Below are 23,240 nucleotides of genomic sequence, written 5' to 3' on the forward strand. Positions count from 1 at the left end.
CACATCACACCATCTTTAAGGCTGAGATGTCATGAAACTGAAGATGTTACAAAAGGTTTGTTTTTTAAGTTCCAGATAAAATTCTCATCCAGGTTGGTTTGGATGATGATAAAAGGTCATTTGGTGTGATCCAAAGGCTCAGCACATCTACAGATATGTCTTTAGTTTGTCAAGTGTTATTTCCAATGATGAGAATGAACTTTGGAATCAGACAAGAGGTCATGAATATCTACAGTTTTATGACAAATGGGGTAAACGCCATCTCTTAATGAAGGTCATGTGGCATGATAGAAAGTTCCTGAGCTCAGAAATAGGAGATTATTTTGCAAACTGTCTTTAAGGTGACAAATAAACTTTAAATCTCAACTTTTAAACTGCAACCTGGAGGAGACGTTTTTGAAATGCTCAGAAGAAATATGACAGCAATGCGATCGAAAACACCAGAACAGTTATTAAACAGAATTAAGGGTGGATTTTTGTCACTGGCTGTTATTACCATACAAAGTAGAAGCACAGAAAAGTAGATTTTCACTGGAACATTTGATCTGTAGCAGCGTAAGTGTCTTCAGAGGGGATTATCTGCTGACTGGCTGCTTTTAACTCGGCTATCCGGATGCTGGAAACTGAGTGTCGGTGACTTACATAGGCAGTTTCTGAGAAATGCCCTGCTGTGAAGTGCTGCTGATGCAGTAACCGCTTATCAGGCTCCATCTAAGGTGAGTTTATGTAAAGTCAACATAAGATTAAGGCCAGGAGAGGACTATCTGCCTCTTGGATTCTAGTCCTGGGGATTAGTGACAGCTTCAGATTTTAACACACTGTTGGGACATGAGAGCTGCTGTTGCTGGGGAAGAGCAGGAGCTGTTTAATAAAGACTCCAGCAGCAGGGGGCTCCTCACAGACACATGAAACCAGGAGCCCAGAGAAACATTCTGCATTTGTCACTTTTGAGATGTTGTGTTCTTTTGCTGGTAATTACACGAAGCAAAACTGCTGCCGCTTTTCCAAAGAAGAGAATATGGCAACAGCAAACCAGAGGTGGAAGAAGTACTCAGATCTTGTATATACACTACCAGTCAAAAGTTTGGACACTTCTCATTCAATGCCTTTTATAGAGTAATACTGAAGATTAACACTTTTTTTGTTTACAACATAATTCCATATGTATTCTTTTATAATTTTAATGTCTTCAGTATTAATCTACAATGTAGACAATAATTAAATAATAACCACTGAATGAGAAGGTGTGTCCAAACTGTTGACTGAAAGTGTACTTTGTAAAAGTACTAACACCACACTGTTGAAGTACATTGCAACAAGTAAAAATAATGCATTTAAATTATTAAATAAACAAAAACATAGGCATCAAAATATACTGAAAGTACTAAAAGTGAAAGTAGTCAGTGTGGCGCAGAATGACTCATGCATCGTGTTATATAATGCTTTGATATGTTCATCATTTAAATGTTGACACTGTGAATGTCATCTAACTATGCTTTATTTATTTTTAAAATGGGACAGTTTGTATTAATGAACATTTACATGTAAATACAAGAGATTATAGCCATACAGCTAACTTCCATCTCGAGTCCCGTTAGCAGGTTAAAAATAAAAAAAATAACAAATAACATAATACCATACTGGAACAAAGACATACAAAAAGAAAGACAAGCAGCAAGCAATAACACATGATGCACACAAACCGACAAAAGCTTGAGGACCAAGGAAAGCCACCAAGCAATAATTAATTAACGTTTACACATGATTATTGCAAATATTTGTTGTTTTTGCACATATCTGTCTATCAGTATTGCACATTGTTATTCTACATTAATCCTACATATGCTACGTTATTTTGTTCGTGTGTACAAGTGTAGCTTGTAAATTCCAGTTTGGGGAATCCAGTATTGTTAGGTGGTTAGGGCGCACATCACATGTGTGGATGTGGCTTCAGGCAGAGAGTCCTTGATTCAACTCGCAGCCACGCTGCATGTCACTCTACTGCTCTACTTCCATACATCACTGGTCTACCTCCACTCTAACTGTTTAATATAATTTTAAAAAATCTAATTTTGCATCATAACGTATTTGCAACTGAACCTACAAAATAAATGCAGTAAAAAGTTCAATGTTTGCCTCTAAACTACAGTAGAGTGGAAGTATAAAAAAGAAATGTCATGACAAAATAGTACATGAGAACTCAAATTTAATTTTCATCCATGCAACAAACAAATGTTGTGCTTTCTCCTTTGCCAGAGTGTTTTCTGAGATGAGCTGAGTTGTGTTGTCCAGTATTGTTGTGTTTAACTCACAGCTCTTCTCCTTCAGGAGACAACAACGGTTTAAAAACAGGTTGCTGCTGTATTAGAGCGGCCATCCTATCCCCGGCACTGAAAATAGATCTGCAGATCAACTGACTTGCCGTCTTTGGCGAGAAGCCCAGTGAGTTGGGCTGGTTGGGGATTAGCGCCTGAGTCAGCAATAGTCTGAAACAGCTACTGTTCATGTCAAAAAACAAAAAAAAAAACAAAACCCCACACACACTTTTTCCTCAAATCAGCCTCATCTCTGCTTCAGTACCATCTTATATCAGTCTTTTCTCTGCGGCCATGGTGTTGTATTCTTAGGCCTTCAGCATGGTTTCTAACTTCTACAGCCTTATCTGGCCTCCTTTGATGTCCTCTCTCTCTGTATGTGTCTATTGTGCCACAGAACGTCTTGTTTCAAAGACAAACTTCCAGTTGCTCTCTGCAAACAAAACAGCTTGAACTGAACCACAGGGCTAGCAGCATGTGACAAGTACACACATGCTTACAGACCCTGCAGCCAACTCTGTAAGGAGGAAAAGAAAACAGACAATGCCTTTTAGTTAAACACTTTTATTGATATCCCGCCCACCCCACCCCACCCCACCCTCAAAACAAAATTTGGTGAATTATACAAGAGTGGATTGTCATTGGAGGGTTGCTAACTAATCACTGAGAACAAAGAATAAAATCCCTAAGTTATTACAATAAACAATAGAGAAATATACATACATAAAAATATACCTCTGAAAAACTTTATATTGACATTTCCTAACAGCTTATAGTCAGGGCTCAATCAGTAGCAATGAAGACTGGTATGATCTGAACACATGCAGAAGAAAGAAAGGCCCCCACCCCATCTGAACCCGACATGGGTCAGACCTCCATCGTCACGATTCTCTGAGGTGTTACAGTAAGTATGGCTGGTAAGGGGAATGTAGGTTAATATTGCTTTACACACCATACGAGGTTAGAGGAGCTGGATTTTAGAAGCGAGATGATTTGAACCAACAGCAGACAGACTGGATTCTTTGGCGTTTTGTTGAGTACTTATATATATATATATATATTTTTTTTTTTTAAAAAAACACACAGGCAGGCTTCCTCCTGCATTTTAACTCTACTTGCATATACGGTAAAATCACCTGAAGCGCTCCTGTTGGTACCCCACTGATGAGCTAAATGTCCTCACATAGCACACAGTTCTGAATCTGAGCGAGACGAAAAGTGGACACATTCTTTCAATAAGACTCAAGAGTAAAAAATATGAACATTGCACTCTCCTCTTTAGGCACAAAAAGTCCTGTTTCAGCTGGTGCAGGGTCGCACCGCTGACGACTTCACAGGGAACGATTCTCAACCAGCTGCAGTTTCTGCCTCTCACATATCCTGAATAAACCACAGAGCTGAGTGTCTGATGTTCATTTGTCAGGTTGTGCCACAGTTTCCTAATCAAAGACGGCCATAAATATTATCTGTGTTCAATTTGGTATGTCATACAAATGTACAAGGACGTGCAATTTATGGCTGTATATTAACTTTTTAAAAGGCAAATCAGGATTCTTAGCCCTGAATTTAATACTTCAGATGCTGAAACTGGGACTGCAGCTTCCAGATGAAAGTAATAGTATGTGGAGTTTTTTTCTTCACATCCGACCAACAATTATTAATCTTATGATCTCTGGAAAAAATAAACGAAGCATTTGTTTCTGTGTGAAGTGAAAGAACAGTGAAGCCGTCCTCCTCTCCAGCTCTTCAGTAACAGTTTAAAAGGTTGATTATTGTGCAGAGATAAAGAAGAGCAGGTGTCTCTCTCAGTGTTGCTGACATTCAACACTTACACTGCTTCTTAGCTTAGTCATGTCTGAAGACACTAACACGGTATTTCAACTGTGTTGGGCTGAACAAATAAAAACAGAGCGAGTGACACGAGTTGGAATGACGCCTAAACATATTACAGGAAGAAGAGTAAAGAAATGTTTACATGTGCTTTAATGTTAAATGTACCAGATCAGGCTTTCACCCATTTATATTAAAAAGAAAAACTATATTTTATTGACCATACCACACCCCATAATTCCCGATTTTTACCCCCAACATAACTTGCATGGTATACAGCACACAAACACAAACCAAAGTCTGTTATATAAAAGGTAGAAGCTGTCAGAGGAGAGATATGCTGAATTTTCATGTAAAATACCACCTTCTCCTGAACGTCCAGCAGGTGTTTGTCTTGTTCGTGGCATCACAAACAAATAACGTGGCCAAAAGAGGAAGCAGAGGGGGAAAAAAAAGCCCACATCCCTCGTCGCACGTGACGACTTAGTTCAAGCTAGGCTGCTCCCTGCTTCTCCAATCTGCAGTTAAGGGAAAAGAAGGGAGGCAGCTGTGTCTGCATCACACAGGAATCCTACCGCTCTCAAAATATCCATTTTAATCACAAGCATGTATGAAAAAAGGTGACACCTCCGAGTCAGCGATGAAGCATGTTTGAGAGGGAGGAAGGGTTTGTGTCAGAGGGAGAGTCAAAGCAGATTTGATTGCTTGAGGGGGAAAAAAAAACCATGTAAAAGGAGTGTTTCTGTGGGGAGGGAGGGTGAGGGTGGGAGAGGGAGCTGTCAGGAAACGGTGACAGTTACTCCTCATCTGAGCTGCTGTTGTCCAGAGAGTAAACCATGAAGGCCAGATCAGGCCGGGCTGGTACCATCGGGTTACCCGGCTTCACCATCTCGAAGCCCATGTAGTGGAACGTCTTGATGATAGACACTGGTGAAGTAACAAGAGAGAGTTCAGTGTTTCTACTGAGATTACAGCAACAGGAAAACTATTAACAACGTCTTCAAGGGTTCAATGTTTACTGAGGTCACAGATTCTAGATATTTTTTTAAAAGGCAGATTGGCACTAAAGTATCAGCTCAGGGTCATGCCTCTTTACTTAATCCTCTGAACCCCTGGAGTTTTTGAAAAGTTGCTATATTTAAAAAAAAAAAAACAACACAATTACATCATTTATCAGAGCTAGAAACTATGAAAAACAGCAATAATCTGCAGATTTTCAGCTTTTCAACATCCTTTAGCTGATCATGTGTGACTTTCAGTGATGTTGGGAAAATCAACCAAATCCAACAGTCATGTGACAGAAGAAATAAAACAAAAATTTCAAAAAATCTGGGAATTTTCCTTAAACTGGGCTGCATTGCGCGTTGATTTTACACACAGTGGATAGGAAGCAAACATGGAAACAAATTAAAAATTAAACCGGAAAATATCCATAGTATGTAGAGTCTAATTTTTTAACAGTGTTGATAACAGCTGTGGGCACTGGAAAATGTTTTATATGTTGATTCCAGGTATTTACCATTTTTGGAAATAAATAATTTTAAAAAAAGAATCTACTTTTACTTTTCCTCTTAATGATTTATTTTAAGATGACTTTGTTTTACAATCTTAATGCTAATCTACACCTCATTCCTACACAACAATGACTCGACAGCATTCCCCCCCACACATTTTGCACCACAGATGAAGCTTTACACATTGCACATTATGTAAAAAATCCTTAGTATTGACTGTGTGTCCTGTTAAAGGTCTTTGCACCTTGTCAGAAATATAAAATGGCTGGCAGAGGCAAACTCTGCCAGGAAAAAGAAACAGTAGTTTTAAAATAACAGGAGCGCTTACATCGATCCTCTCTGCTTTTATGGAACCACAGGAAGACATAGTTAACTTTGAGCTTCTCTTCTGCAAACTCGAGCAGAGCGGTTAGCCTGGGGAGGACAGAAACACACAGAGAAAGACGGAGTCAGCTGGTGAGTGAGGGAGAGGGGAGTGGTGATGACGCACAAGTTTTTTTTTTTCTTTTTACATAAGCGCTGCAACTTTACATAATAATGCAGTGGCAGCTGCAAAGCTTGCTGCTCATAGGACTGGCACTGTGCCTGCAGCAGACAAGGTTACTCTGTCCTGGCATTGATTACAGCCCAACAGAAAGGCAGGCAGTGAAAACAGAAACTTATTAGCATCCTCTATTTTGTGTGGCCACCGGTAGCTTAGACGCCTCATGATAAGCAGCCTCCACGTACAGTTTAAAGCCATGGACTGAATTGCTGTAAGTAGAGAAGACTCGATGAGGTTACAGTATGTCCATGTTAGGAGATGACATTTCTGATATGAAGGAGGAATGAATGATTCTTTACATAACCAGTCGCTAACTTAAGTGAAGCAGTTTTTGCACCCAGGCCAAAAGAGAAGATCCAAGACTAAAAGCCCTTGTTTAGAACAGCTTTGTTACAGACTTTTTTCACTACTATAAACTGTGAAATGCATAAATGGCCTGCAGCAGTTGGCTGCTCATAAAAGGCTTTGTTAAGAAAGGCTTTGAAATTATTTGAGCTATGAAAGTTAAAGTAATAATATTGTTAATTTAGCATAAATGGACACTAGTACAATAACCATATTCATGTCATGCACACCACTCCAGTGCCCATGATTTCTCTTAATAACACAAAGTACTGTTTTCGTTCTCTATTGATGTCCAGCTGTTTCCACTCTACATTTTGGAGCGTGATGTCCATTAAGCTCTATGAGGCATGGAAAGGCTTTAAAGTGTCGCATCAGTGCAGGAAGGGTTACATTTTATTGTAGGGAACCTAACTGGGCTCAAAAAAGTGCAAAATGGGGGCAACAGAAACAGAGGCACAGTGGGGGTATGACATGACTGGTGTACAGATGAGTTACATTAGACCGTATTTACCTAGAAAACATATACACATTGAAGAAGTTTGGAGTCTGCAACAATCAATATAAAAAGATGAGATCAGGGAACAGGGAAGCTGCCTAGTAAAATATAATGAGATATAAAAGCACATCTGTTATATAACCCATTTTAAATCAAATTGTTCCCTCTTTAGAGGACTATGGTATGTTATAATTGCAGTCTGCTCATAATTTAGTGGCAAAAAAACTGCTTTGATCCTCACGTGTTCCAAGGAAGCACCCTCTTGAACTTACCCCTCCTTGCTCCCCTCCACCAGCGGCCCAGCAGGAATCTCCAGGAAGAGGCTGTCTTCTGATAGAGCCGTATTCCAGGAGGCTGAGCGGCGCTCATTCAGCTGGTAGTGGAAGCAGAGAAAAGAGGGGTTCCCACTCACTGGAGCGGCCTGCGTCACTGTTAGCTTGTCATCCTGGAATCGTACAGGGAGAAGAACGAGGGAGCAACAGAATTAGGATTGGACCTTATCCAGGTTTCTGAAGTTAGAATAAGATGTTTACATGTGCAAAATTTTACCAGGATGCTCAAACAAAACAAACAACAAAAAAATACAACACAGTCACGACACTAGTTCACATGTAAATGCACTCAATGAGTGGTGACTTAAAACTCAAAGATCAGACGATGAAAAAATAAAATGATGATTCTGAACAGGGCTATCAACATCTGAGAGCAGTTTTGAAGTGAAGTGAGTTAAAGAGGAAGTGGTTTTGGTCGCGTGGTATCTTGAAGAGGCAGCAGAGTATCACGCTTGCTGCAGACAGATTCTTTACTGTAACAGATGTGTGGTTAACAAACCGCTTCTGTCTTCATTATTACCCTGACCAGTTAGTGGTACTGAGATATTCATCACATACTGGGTTTTGCTTTGAAAACAGCAAGGGACAAACAAAAAGCAGGGAATGTGTAGCCTGTTAGTTCAGCACATTATTTTAGTCTTGCTACCGCTGGATCAACTGCTACATTTAGAGATGTCTGCCGCCAAGTTTACTGGATCAGATGTTGTCTGAATCACGAATGCTGAGCTGCTCTGTCACTCTGAATGAAGCATCTTACATTCAACTGTCATGTAAATATACCGAAGCAGTTATATAATGACGCATGACTTCAACTCCTAAAGTAAATAAAAGTCTGTGTGAATGTACTGAACATCTCGTGCTCAGAGTTATGAGCAGGTCTGCTAAACTGGCCACAGGTCAGAAAGGCTTTTTGCTTGCAGATGAAGTCAGCCGAGGATGTTGATATGACAGTTGTGACTGATCCGTCTGATCCCAAATCTCTAATCTGACCAGGACAGTTAGTCACATATCTGGAGTACAACTTGACGGACACACACAATGGACAGGACACAACGGTTTGTGCTGATGTGTGCAAAACACAGATATTCAAATAGGATAAAAGGTTAAACTCCAGACAGTCAATATAACCGAGTGATGTGTTTTGTAATCTAAAATGTGAGCCTGCCAAAAGAAAATGAGGTGAATAAAAAACATGTAAGCATTAAACCCACTGCATTTGCACATGATGAGTAGCAGGCAGATTAAAGGACTTTTTAGCTTTAAAATAGTGACTTTGCAAACTGAGGATAGGACTCATTAGTAAGGTGTTCATGCTTAGTGCATTGAGTCAGAAATGTCCCTGAAGGATGAAGTACTTAGCACAATTATTATCTAAAGTGCCTGCAGTATTTAGAACAACACGTGCCGACTCTTTTTTTCATCATTATTTTCAACCATTTAGCTATTATGAAAATTCTTTTATCTGAAAACGAAAAAAACGTTCACATTCCAATCTAGGACAAAGACTGATCCGACTCTGTTAATAAAGTCTAAATGACTAAGTGACTCACATCATGTCACATTCACAAGAGCAGAGTCGATGATTTTACGTTTTCTTGCAGCAGCCATGATGCTATTATAGGCCTGAAATTTGCATGTAAGCTCACCACTGCTCACATTCCTGCTTCTTTATAATAAAACTCTCATTATGGGTTCAGATGCTGTGTGATTATAGGTTTGCCTACATGTGCAGATGCCACCAGGAAGCTTTACAAATGACGTGATAGCTGTGTGTGTGTGGAGTTCAGAACTGTCACCTTGTGTAGTAGCACGCCGAGAGAGTGATCCCTGACAGTCCCTCGCCCACCCGGGATCTTCAGTTGTGGGTGAGGGGCATCAGGAGCACCACAGAGGCCCTGGAGCCTGAGGGATGGAGCTGGGCATCAGAGAACCCGCTAACCAAGAACTGCAGGGAGAAAGACAAACAAGTTAGTGTTTCAGATTTCCTCACCAAAGCAGACTTTTTCATGTGCTTGTTCTAAAATTTCAAAGTATAATAATTCTATTCCACACACAGTTTCTCTTTTTAAATAAAAAGTCTTGGTTTATATGACCATCTTTCCAGATTCCAGTACGACATCTTCAAATGTCTGCTTTGCCTGACTAAAGGCCCAAACAAAAATGCATTTCATTTAATGCAGGGCAGACTCTCAAAAAAAGTCGCAAAAGCAATCACTTTGGTCTCTCTTTGGACCAAAATGGTTACATTTGCAACCCTTTTTTGAGAGTGTGCGAGTTACAATTTCAAGTAGTCGCATTGTGCGACAGTAGGAGGATCATTTCGCTCTAACTGGCACAGACAGCTACCATGTTAACCACAGTGGTAGAAAGTAGAACTTTTATAACTTTGCTGTACTGTGGTATTTATGCTTTGAAATGCGGTCTTCTTGTGAAATGCAGAGCTACATACATGTTCTGCTCATAGACAAGAGCGCATGTAGAAAAAAATCCTTTGGTTTCATCTTAGACAAACATGACATTACAATTCCCTCGTTTAACTCTTTTCAAAATAATCTTTTGTGTGAGCGCACCGCAGCTACCGCAGTCCGCAATGTGGGGTGTTTAGGGAACATTGGTAAATTCTAGTGTCTATTAATAGGAAAATGTTCAGCAAGTGATGTGTTTTGCATCTGACAATGTGGGAGGTGCGACCAAATGAGAAAGTTTGTTGCACTGGTGCTACCAGTGAAAAAAAGTTAGTCTGGAGGCCTGTAATGTGACATTTAAAAACAAAAAGAGCAGCAAGTTCTTACAACAGAGAATCAGAAAGCAGAGAACAATTGGTTATGTTCACCTATATGACAACAGATTTTTTTTTTTAATAGGGATTATTTTTTTCAAGTGTAAAAATTCAGTTTCAAACATTTTAATATTGGCCTGGCAAACGTTATAGGTAAAGAGAACCTTTACGAGTTTTAGAGGACATCTCAAACTCAGACACCCAACTCAAAGCCAGAATTAAAACTGAAACACAAATGACTAATCCTTGTCTTTCACTGATGTAACCCTCTCAGCGTGTTGCTTCACACACACTCAGCCCTATTTTATCTTCATTAAGCGCTTCCCTGTAATTAGCAAATATAAAGCACCTATGGCAACACGCTCCACCTCCAAGTGGAGAGGGCAGCCAGAGGATTAACACAGTTGTACAGTTTGTTCATTTGTTGGGTCCCTTTATACAAAGTACAGTTTTACAACAAATTTTAAAACAGAATCTGAAGCAAAGGCTCAAATTCTTCCAGTTTGAATGTTTTCCTACAAGCAACAATATGTTTGTATCAGACAAGGATTTGCCAGACAAGTTTCTAATCAGCAGAACTTCGACACTGACGGTAACTCTTTGGCCTTAAATCTGAGACTCAGTGGTCCAGTTAGTCTGGTCTATTTAGTTATATATAGATTTCAGAATTTCTCTAACCATGTGACCACATTTCAAACAAATTCAAACCATAATGCATTAACACAGAACAAAGCTGACAAGCATGTGATTTGGACAAGCTCTGCAAACTATTGAGTTACTTGTGGCAACTTTCAAATTCATTTACTCTCCTTCACAGCCCATTTGTTTATGACGAGAGTACCACATAAACAAAATTAAAGCCTATGACTTATTACTGCATTCAAAGAGTTCCTGATGGTTTGTGCATGTGGTGAAGGGCATGTATCATAACAAGCACATGAGCTGTAAACAGCTCTGCAAATAGCTTGCAAGGCGTTCGGGAACAGGCACCGTCTGCGTTTTGAGTTACAGTCATGTATCTCCAACCTGACACGATGGCAGACAGTTGGCACTGCCAAGGTTGGGTCTGGGCATGAGGAATTTTGAATCATCAAACTTTAGCCTTTACATAATGAAATATCCTCCAAAGTCTTGCTCATTTTTGCCCCTGCAAGAGTCCTGCACAGTCACTGAAACCGGACACGTTCACACAAAAATTGTGTAGACTTGTGAAACTGCCACAGGTAGACTGACTTGTTTGTAAGTGTATGAGTACACTCTCCACTTTCTTAGCGCTATTGCATTGCAAGACAACAGCTCTGCCTGATGACAGTGCTGTTATAAAGCTTCTACACTTCCAGCTTTTGCTGATATTGTTAAAAAGGTGATGTTTCCACTTTGTGTTCATTATTTGTGTTCATTATTGGGGTCATAGTGGGTGCAGCTGGTGGTGGACTGCACTACATACATTTGAAAGCATTCCAATATTTTTATTACTCATATGTCTTGTGCCACCGAATGACGTACATATATGTTTGTATTCTATGAGGAGGAGCTGAGGTGTGCCGGTTTCCCTGCCGACCAGACAGGTAACGTGGACGACCTGATCTGCATAGCTACAAGCCGAGCGAGCAATGGAAAACAAAGCTCATTATGCCAGGCCTGTTCATGTTGCAGCAGCTACTGCACGCACCGTTTCCTCAATTCATTACACAGTACTTAGCTATGCAGAGGCAACATATGAACCAAGATATTACAGAGGGGAGAAAGCCTTAGAATTTTAGTGACCCACACCTTAGTTTACTGCTTCACTTTCTGCAGTGGTAGAAGAAGTATTCAAACCCCATTACCTGAGAGTGAACAGCAGAGCGGTATTGCAGTTAATTAAATATTTTGGATTTAAACTGATGACATGATTTTATGCTCTACAGTGTGATGACAGTCATGTTTCATTGTTTCTGATGTTTTAAAAGTGACAAATGTAGTAGAGGAAAAGTACAACATTCTCCTCTTTCATACAGTAGAGTAAAAGAACAAAGTAGCATAAAATATATTAAAGCTGAAGTATCTTATAAATGTACTTTAGTTCCTTATGGTCAACGTTTGGAAAACAAAATCTACTCAACTACTAAATTACATGCATGAAAAGATGTAGCCACTACATATAGAAAGTAGCAGGTGTTAAAAAAAACTACCCAAACTTCTTCTAAGTACAGCACAGTGCAGTGGAATGACATGAATGTGAACAGTGCACCACATTCTAGACAGACAAAAGTTTCTCTTCATTTTTTCAGAGAAACAAAACCGATAGTGCTTGTAATGAGGACAACAGGTAGAGCGCAGGCGAAGGGATAGGAATGCTTGCCAAGATGTCAAGATCTGCTTTCCTTTTTCCATCTTCCCCTTCAGACACAGCCTGTCCTTGATGTAAATGCCAGCTTGTTTTGAAAGGCAACACTCTCGTCCTTTGACATTTCATCCACACTCGAAGCCACCCTCCCCACCCTCCCGTCCCATGATGCCACTCCAGCTGGAGGGTTGCACCCTTTAGCACCCCAATAGGCCATGAGGTCACCCTAAAAACAGAATATAGGTTACATTTTCAAAGACGTTCGACTTGATGGATGATACAGGCGGTGTACTAGTGTGAAGGCCAAGTGCATTCACAAGCTCGGGCTGTATTAATATGCCAGTGACGACTTAATCATCTGTGTGTTGCAGTGGCACTCAAAGATGCCAAGTGCGTTATCATCCCACTCTGACAGAAGGGGAGGGCATGTGTGTGTATGCAAGAGAACTGTTTTGAAGGATGAATGTTTCCACTAACAACTTGCTCTTCCTGACTTGTGAATTGTTATGAGAAATGATTTCTGGGGGTGAATGCCCCAGGTTGGCTCGCTGCTGAGGTCGAGCCTGGCCACAGCTCAACTAAAACAGGAAGCCCTCTGGCAGGTTCTCCAAAAAGACCAGACACACCAAACCAACTTCTAACACTGTAATTGCCAGCTTAGTAATGGAAAAAAAGAGTAAAGTCAAACCCAGGCTGTGAACATAAACAAGCTTATTGGCTCCAAAAAATAGCCCTTGGGAAAGCAAAGACAGTTTAACACATAAACAAGAAATCGCTGTATGCAGGAAAGTAAACAGGAGAGTCCTCAGACCCCTGGAAGTTTGGCAGAGCAGTGTGTCGGAAAAGATGTCGAGACAGAAACAGGAAAGGCACACGTGCTCTGAAACCTGAGTGTGGACGGACGTTTCCCTGTCAAAACACATTGCTCAGACCCCTGGACCCAAACTGTGGGTGTGCAGACCCACAGATGAGACAACCAAACTAGTGCAGTACACTGCAGGGTTTTCAAATGTGTAAAGTGTTAAATCAGATTTGAAAAATGTTGTATTACTCGACAACTTTGTGTGCAGGCTCAATATTTACTCAGCAGAAATAATTACAATTGCTATAATGTTCACCATCTCAGTTTTACGTGCTAAAATGTCAACATCTACAGAGAATAAGGATAAGAATGTCATCAGGTGTCCAAATATTATTATTGCAGCTCATAAGCTGAAGTACTGGACAAATTAAAATCGAGACTCGCTGGTGGCATATAAATATGTAAAGGGATGACAAAGTAATTATTTTTCATCCAAAGGGGGATGTGAATATCTCTACCAAATTTCATGACAGTATTTCCAACAGTTATGAGAAATACCATGCAAAACCACACATATCCATCCAATGGTTCTACTGTCTACTGTCACATCTATTCAAAATTGCATAGCATCTATCGAACAGCTTTTGAGAGATTTCAGTTTGGACTTCAGTGGTGTATCGGCCCAAAAACTCCATTCCCAGAATGCTACTGTCAATAATTATCACTTTGTTTGCTTTTTTGTTTGTTTGCTTTTTTTTAATCAGGTTTCTAAGTATTTAAACAGAAACACCCTTAAGCACAGAGTGTGACAACGATCACATTTCCAGCAGCAACAATAGCAGCAGCTGTTTGAACTGAACCAAAGAAGTGCGTTTTAAGCGTGAACATCCATCTCCAATCAGAAACAAAAGAGTACAGATGTCATGTCTCACACTGAGATTTGTTCCACTCCATAAACAGGCTTTAAGGGGTAGAAACTAACACATAAGTTGGTTTAATTCAGCAGATGCTTTGTAAGTACAAGCACACTTACTTGCTTAACAGCAACAATAAAAAATAATAATAATGACAATACCAACAATACTAACTGAGTCTGTATGACTACAGTATGTTATGAAAACATTAATTTTGTCAGGACCCAATGTCAAAATAATTATCTAGCAGAAAAGAGGGTGTTCCCAGCACAAAACTATCTGTGGTAGCATCTATGCACTGGGTGGTGCTCAATATTCAGCCTCCGTCACACTCTATTTAAGCAGATGACACCAGCTGCTGCTCTTACAGCTGCTTAATAAAAAAAATACTTGAAAGGAAATGAAAAACAACAAACCTGATTTTCATCTGTGTTCGTTGAAGAATAACCAAAGTAACGAGCTAGCATGAGAGTAAAATTTTGATAGAAAATAATAATTACTTTATCAAAAAGGTAAAGTTTTTGCTAACAATAATGTCATGACAGACACATTTACTTTTATTCATACTTATCCCACATTGTCACCTTCTGAGTGTGTAATAAATGAATTAGGGTATATTAGTGAGGCAATCTACTGAAGACGATCTGAGCTTCATCATCACTACCTTGATACTTGATTACCTGTCTTAAGTACAATGATTAACTGATTTCTGATTTTGATTCTGATTTTCAGATGTGACTGTTCGCTGGTCTTCAATGACATTGAACTAAATACCTTAGAGGCTGGGCTGTAATCAATCAACTGATTAATCATCTCATCAAAAAAACACCAGAAAATTGTGAAAAATGTCCACCACAGCCAAAGTGATGATTTCAAATGACTAGTTTTGCCCAGCAGTCCAAAACCAGAAGATATGACATAGAGGAATCCTCACATTTAAGAAGTGGTAACACAAGAATCAAGGAAGGTTTGCTTAAAAAATGCTTAAATGGCTAATGGATTATCGATTATTTTCTGTTGGGGCTGCACAGTGGCGTAGTGGTTAGCACTTTTGCCTTGCAGCAAGAAGAGCCCCGGTTCACTTCCCAGCCTTCCTGGGATCTTTCTGCATGGAGTTTGCATGTTCTCCCTGTGGATGCGTGGGTTTTCTCCGGGTACTCCGGCTTCCTCCCACAGTCCAAAAACATGCTGAGGTTAACTGATCATTCTAAATTGTCCGTAGGTGTGAATGTGAGTGTGACTGTCTGCATATGTAGGCCTGTGACAGACTGGTTACCTGTCCAGGGTGTCCCCTGCCTTCACTCCAAGTCAGCTGGGATAGACTCCAGCGCCCTCATGACCCTAATGAGGATTAAGTGGTGTATAGGTAATGGATGGATATTTTGTGTCAGTTATCTAATTTATTAATGAACATATCATTTAAACCCTAACTGCCCCAAAACAAATAATGTCTATGCCAACTTGGACTTTAGAAAATGGTGGTATTTGTATCTCAAGCTCACCTGCAGACCGCTATGACACAGTTGAGCTGGTGAATTCCACATTTCAGCAGAAACTGGTTGGCACACTTAATGTTTTGGTTTCGGTATGGAAAATTCAACAGCGCTCTGATCTAGAATGCTCCAGCAACCACAGCAACCACTGAAGAGATCCGTCTGCCAGTCATTTTAAGGGGCACTTAGCTGCACTCAGGTAGCTCAGGTTAGATAATCCAGCTGTTTCTCAGTGGATGTATCCTTGTACTCAAACCACACACACACATACACAGATTCCATTGATGCTTGAGAAATGAACCAGTAGAGGGGACGGGGTTATGTAAGTGGGCTGATGTAGGTCAGTTGATGCCTTCAGCTGACAGGGCCATAGCAGTCAGAGGGCTAATACAGTCACTGTTCTGGCTCACAGCATCAATGGACCTCTCCCTCTCCCCTCACTGCATGTCAGATTATAAACCAGCAGAGCACAAAAACAAGGCTTATGTCTCCGTTTGACAGCAGAGGATGAGTTTAACCATGCAGATTCTCATAAAAATATAAATCTTAGGTCTGCCATACTGTCACTTCTGACAGAAAGTAATGCGTACGTACCACCTAATATAAGACATATTGCTGCCACTGTGACACCAAATCCCTATAGCGTTTCTACGGTGATGCAATAGGAGGAGCAGACAGTGTAAATACACCATAGCGTACAGCCACTATAAAGTCACCACTGCCCTACAAAAACAGAGAAGATACTGTAATAATAGGTCACAATCTCGCTGACTGTGAAGGTAGAAAAGCCTCAGACCCCAACTACATGTTTTTTTCACTACAGAGTTCTTTCATAAATTAAAAGAAGATGTCTCCAACTATTTCCCAGAGCCTGAGGTGACTAATAAATCAGCAGGACTGATATATATATATATATATATATATATATATATATATATATATATATAAGGTCATAAGAGATAAATCAGCGTCAGTGTATAATATGAGGCGATAAGGAACAACAAATTAGAACAGAGAAATGCCAAAGACATGTTTGAGGTCATTTCGAAACAGTGTCTCCATTGCATAGTTTGTCCACCAGAGAGCACTGACAAGTTTATTGTGAAACTGTAAAATGTCCTGCTTGGTGCATAGCTGGTCATAATTATGGTACATCCAGGGACAAACATCAGAAAACATACTGTTATAAGACTTCTTAAAACTTGCAAATACAGGCAAGGATCTGGCTACAGAAACTGGTATCTGGGCTACACTTTCTGTTACTTAATTTCCAATGATGTGAACGGAAAAAAAGCTGCTCACTGAAACATTAAATAAGCTCCAATATTTAATGGTTTTGCTCCATAAGTGACTTCAATTATTAACTGATTATCAAACTTGTGGTCAAATAATTTTCTGTCCATCTGCTTATCCACTAATCAACCGTTCCCTTCAGCATTACTGGCGGCAGTTTTCAGGAAATTAACTATGAATTTATGTCTTTAGCATTTAAAAATTTGGAGGATTAACCAATTGCAGATATGCATTTGCCTTCCCCAGTTTCCCAGCTGCAGTTAGGAACAAGCTGTTTACTCGGATTCATATCTCAGGATGTAACACAAACAGACTGTTGTTTAGGCAAAACAACATTTTTTTGAAACAAGCATAACCTTGGGTAACTTGTAGGCATTTGGACACAACGATTACCCAGTTATTTGGATAAATAAATTGACTGATTAACCAATAATTTTGTTTTGTTTTTTTGTTTGTTTTTTTTTTACAGAATTTAAGCAAACAAGAAGCAACTTGCAGACACCCGGAAGAAACTGAAAAGTGCGTCCTGGAGCTGTTGAGACTTTGTAGACCCCACATCCACACTAAAGTTAATTTCACGTATAGACTGTGCTGTTAAAACATGCTTAAGAATCATTTTACGCTGTATACAGTAGAAAAAAAGAGGCTGAATATATTACCAAACAGTCTTTGGTAATCTCTGTCAGAACTTGTCCTCAGAATCCAGCAGTGCGTGATATAAACTCGGTCAACTAAACTCTTGTGTGTCCGTCTGTAAACAAACCTCTGGCTCTTGTTCGTGTCCTCTCTGTTTACAGCGTCTCTCTGTCACTGTGAACATTTCTCAGATTTTTCGCGACTATGTTTTTCTGTTTCTTTGCGACCAAGTAAAGTCAAAGTGCAGTGAAACACACCGACATGACAGCGGCAGTGACCGAGTGTTTTCAGTGTTTCTGTAGAAATACGAACATCCTCCTACCTTTCCTCGGTGTTCAGCATGATAGCTTCGAGGAAACACGGAGCTTTACGTCCTGTTTGACAACCAAAACAGCTACTGTTTATCAAAAACTCCACGGATATGTTCACCATTCGTAAGTTAACACTGAACCTGCTATTAGGTAAAGTCTAACACGGCTGTCTGAGGGAAGTAGCTGGACATCAACACACGTCGGTACACCGGAAACTCTGCGATCCCCAGCAGCACGACGGGCTTTTATAGCTGCAGCGAAGCATCATGGGTAATCCTCCACCTCAGACTGCTCACAGCATGAACACAGAAAGTAAACAGCTGATATATAACGTTTAGAAGTCACAAAATGAAAGCAATCGCCATTACATTAAGTTGCAACCGTGCCCTTTTATGATCTGTCATTCTATCGCACCTTTTTATTTATTTTTGTTGATTACTACAAAAGTGTTCAGTTTCCAAAAACAACAGATATAAACATAATTTTAAGGGTTAAGTAATATAATATGTATAATACTAATATGCAATGTCCGCTACCGTTCAAAAGTTTGGGGTCACTTAGAAATGTTCTTATTTTTGACAGAAACATTAAATGAAATCAGAAATACAGTCTAGACATTCTTAATGTGGTAAATGATTATTCTAGCTGGAAACATCTGATTTTTAATGGACTATCTACATAGGGGTACAGAGGCCCATTTCCAGCAACCATCACTCCTGTATTCCAATGGTATGTTGTGTTAGCTAATGGTGTTGAAAGGCTAATTGATGATTAGAAAACCTTTGTGCAATTATGTTGACAATGAATAAAAGTGTGAGTTTTCACGGAGAACATGAAATTGTCTGGGTGACCCCAAACTGTTGAACGGTACTGCATATGTATATACACCAATCGGCCACAACATTATGAGCACTGACAGGTGAAGTGAATAACATCGATCATCTTGTTATAATACAATGTTCTGCAGGGAAACCTTGAGTCCTGACATTCATGTGGAAGTTTGACATGTACCACCCACCTAAACATTGCAGGTTCAGCAACCCTCCAACCCCCCATGGCAACAGCAGTCCTTGATGCCAGTTTCCACCCTCAGCAGGACAATGCAACCCTGACACACCACAAAAACTGCTCAGGAGTGGCCCGGGGAACATGACAGAGCTAAGGTGTTCACCTGGGTTCCACACTCCCCAGATCCAAATGTTACTGAGCATCTGTGGGATGTGATGTGTCAGGATAAGCCTGATCTAGGTAGGTCCCACCCTGCAAGCCACAGTACCCACAGAATTCACTGCCACCATCCAACCAGTATTAGGCAGGTGGTCATAATGTTACGCCTGATCGATGTCTATCTATCTATCTATCTATCTATCTATCTATCTATCTATCTATCTATCTATCTATCTATCTATCTATCTATCTATCTATCTATCTATCTATCTATCTATCTATCTATCTATCTATCTATCTATCTATCTATCTATTTTAAAAAAGGTTCAGCAGTTGAAGCAGTTGCATATATTGAGAATCTTTTATTTTATTTATGAAAAATTACATGTTAAAAATACTTTTTTCTAACCTTTTTATGTAGTTTTTGTAAATGCTGGAATACATTATGAGAGTATATATGTATGTATGTATGTATGTATGTATGTATGTATGAGTGAGATAAGCAGTCAACACTTCCACCTTGAAACTGCAGTGCACCAAGTACTGTCTCAAAAACACAGATTCCGACTTTCATACCTGAGGAACCTTCTTCCTTCTTCAGAATCGGTTTCTAGTTAAAACATGTCTGTCTAAATGACTCAGTGCTTACAATTTGCCACAGCTTAGCACTGAGTAGTTTGACAGTGTTAGGGAAAAGTTTTAAGTAAGCTGGTTTGCTTGAGCTGCAGTGAGTGGTGGAGGGATACACAGAGGGAACGAGGTGAGGACTTCATAGATTTGCACATTCAGGAGGCAGCAGTGCAGAGTTAAATCTAAGTCATTGAAAGGCAGAAGGAGGTTGTTTCAATGTGTTACTATGATACACAAAAATCAGTTAAAGGGGTCAAATCAGTGTAAAAGAATTTTAAATAAAGGGTTTCTATTAATTTGTTTTTGTAATTTTGAGATGATTTAAAAAAGAGCTACATCTTTGTATGATAATGAAAAAAATAAATAAATAGGATATACAGGACTTCTTTTTTTTAATCAAGAACACTATAAAGATGGTGACAAAGTGTAGATTTGTTTTAAAGTCAAGATCACAGAAAGAAATATTTCAGTACTGTAACAATGTAAAGTGAGAGATAACACACTGGCTTTCTTAAAGGTTTTAGGTTGCACTTAGTTTATTTGGTCTATTTCGTGATACTTCATAAATCAGCTTTAAGCCATCTAGCATATGCTTTAGGAGAAAATGATGTACTTTATACTGAACACCTGTTTACTGAACTGGGAATATATTTTCAGTTTACATTAGATCAGATTAGACTGCATGGCCATAGCACAAAGTAAGGCCCAGCACAGCAAAACTCTGATTATTATGCTTATAATAGTTTTGGTGTTTATACTTTTACTTCAGCTTAGCTATTAAAGTATTTCTTCCATCAATGAACAGTCCTTGACATTACTGTTGAAGTCCTGTAGTTTACAGTGCATTTTTTCCTGTGCCAGTATGGTGAGGTAATGTTCAATAGGTTATATACCCTTATTTTTATAGTTGTTTGCCCTGAGGGACTGACCTAGTTTTTTGGCTTTTTCTCTTTTTTAATCAGTGCTCTCCTGGATTAGCTTAGAGGGGGCCTTACTGAAGTTTTCTGCTTACACTTTCTTTCTTTCTTTCTTTCTTTCTTTTTTTTTAAAATAGATGCTTCTAACAGGCAAAGTGCAGTGTAGCCAATTTAACCTAATGCCTCTTTGGATAACATCATACACACAGTTTGTTCTTCCACAACTACTGCACTGAACTGCATTGCAAGAAAGACCTCTAATCTAGACACATATGATAAATACATAAAATTAAGAAATGAAAAAAATACTCAATAATATCTTACAATGTAACTGAGTGCAGTTTCTATGGTAACACTGTTCTTGCTTTGTAATTTAATCCTCAATCCAAGAACCATGTTGTTGGTGCACTAGTGGTGAGATTTTTTTTTTTAAATATCTGGTGAAAAGTGAAGAAAAAGGAAGGGCAAATTAGACTTAGGAAGAGAAACTTGAGTTCTACAGGAAAAGATGAAGTCAAAAAATGCAGTATTGTCACGTCAATGACTATGGCAAAAAATAGACTATTACTTAATTTAAAGGTGAGTGACAAAGACAATGGCTTTAGGTCCAGAATGGATATGGCTGTAATATAACTGACTTTGACCTCTGACCCCTCTGAAAAAAAATCAGTGAAGGGATAAACATGATAGGAAGAGAAATGTGAGAAAACAAATTTATTCCACCCCCTGAAGGTGACCACAAAGTTCTGTTCTTTCTCTGAAAGTGTCCGTCTGTCCCTCACTGTGGTCAGCTTGGCTCAGACTCCCAGTGTGAAGCCAAACATAGACTCGGTTATGTAAAGGGGAATGGAAAAGAGCCCCCGTGCGAAACAGATTATCAGATTAGTAACAAGATAGCAGCCGGGCTACTTGATCTTGGCACATCACAGCGTTCATGTTGGCGGTCCAGCTTGCCTGGGTAAGCAGAGGACACAGGGTTCAGTGCCACCTACCAGCCACCATGGAGCAGCACCTTCGTGATGTAACAGTGTGTGAAACCTACTGGGGGAGTCTGTGTGGTGTAAATGACAGCAACAGTATCTAAAACACTGTACAGTAAGTGAAAGGGCAGAATAAGTCCCAGGAAGTATATACTGAATCTGCATATCATGTAAGATTCTATGAAACTCATGTAAAGGCTACTTGCACTAATCCACATCTCTAACAAACTATTAGATCTTCTGTAGTCAATCTCCATCTCCTGATCTGATTATCTCCTCTGTGTGTGACAATTCTTTGCTACTAACAGTAACAAAGGATTGTGTTTATTTCCAGGATTCGCCACGTCATGAGCAGAGGCACTGTCCCAATCGTTAAAAGGATCAGAACCTAACAAAGGAAACGTTAAAGGGATGTACAGATGGGATTTGGGAGAGAAGTCTTTCTGTTCAGAGTTTGGATCTTCTTTCTGTACCTGCATGGGTTTTCTCCAGGTGCCCCAGTTTCCTGCCACATTAGGTAGGATGGTAATTCTAAATTGGCTGTGGGTGTGAATGTGCTTGGTTGTTGTTTGTCTGTGATCGTCCTGTGATGAGTAGGTGACTGATTCAGGACATAACTTCTCACCCAATGTCAGCAGGAATTTGCTCCAGAATTTGGATGTGTCATTCATTTAACAGATATGGATGTTGATTGAGAAGAAGAAAACGGTCTGGTATTAGCCTCATTTTTGTTATGGAACATAACCGTTCATTGCCAAGAGATGTATTCTGCTAAGCTAAAACTAAAGCGTTTGTAAGAGCCAAGCAAAGAAAAGCTAAAGCCACGTGGTGAGCTGAGGCCTCCAAACAGGCCGAACAGAAATCTGCGGCTGCACCTTCATCAACACAAAATAATAGGTAGTCTGCATAAATTGTACATTTATGTAAATACCTTTATATTTCTGTGCTTGTCCAAGCTTATTCTGACTTCTATTACCACTGGATTTCAATGGCGTTCAACAGAGAATATACATATGTGGCATTCACATTTTCCTCACCATATAAAGCCAATGAATAAATAAATAAAAGAATGGCAACAAGACACAGGTAGTAGTAAAAACAAAATACGTGTGACATTATAAATTAAGCTAATTAATAATTAACACTGTAGTAAGTAATCTGATGGCCTATTTCTGCTTTAGGACGTCATCAGACGTTTTCATTTCAGTCACACTGAGTCCATGAACAAATACCAAGGCTGAGGTCAAATTCTTGGCCTCATTATTTATAATGCAAAGAAATGTGCTGAAATGTTTTCCCCTACTGCCCTCTTTGTGTTCTTTTTGATCACAATCACTGGCGGATTGATGCTGTTTGCACATGACAAGCTTAAATACTGTGTGACTTTGTTGGGAATGTGGCAGAATAATGGGATTTAAAGAAAAATAATTTTATTGTACAATTTCATGCATATGTTTTGCATGAAAGTGTAGTATAGATTCAGTTTAGATTAATTAAATAAGAAAAGCAAATATTTCTATGAACAAACAATTACCAGTGCAGTAAGTGAGGTTGTACTGGGTTCACTCTTAGTACATATTTGGTATAATAAGGTGAGCTTTTTATACTGGATA

The 23,240-nt window shown here is 39.4% G+C and overlaps 1 protein-coding gene across 1 annotated transcript; it reads right to left on the minus strand.

Annotated features, from left to right (window-relative positions):
• Positions 1-4,280: 4,280 nt before the first annotated feature.
• On the minus strand, positions 4,281-18,160 carry oaz2a (ornithine decarboxylase antizyme 2a). The gene is given in 6 exon segments (XM_023292960.3): positions 4,281-5,072; positions 5,988-6,073; positions 7,317-7,489; positions 9,173-9,253; positions 9,255-9,321; positions 17,945-18,160. Coding segments are annotated over 6 exon segments (648 nt in total). The 5' UTR covers positions 18,055-18,160; the 3' UTR covers positions 4,281-4,941.
• Positions 18,161-23,240: the final 5,080 nt, after the last annotated feature.

The sequence above is a fragment of the Amphiprion ocellaris genome, chromosome 3 (assembly GCF_022539595.1).
Source record: "Amphiprion ocellaris isolate individual 3 ecotype Okinawa chromosome 3, ASM2253959v1, whole genome shotgun sequence".
Lineage (NCBI taxonomy): Eukaryota > Metazoa > Chordata > Actinopteri > Pomacentridae > Amphiprion > Amphiprion ocellaris.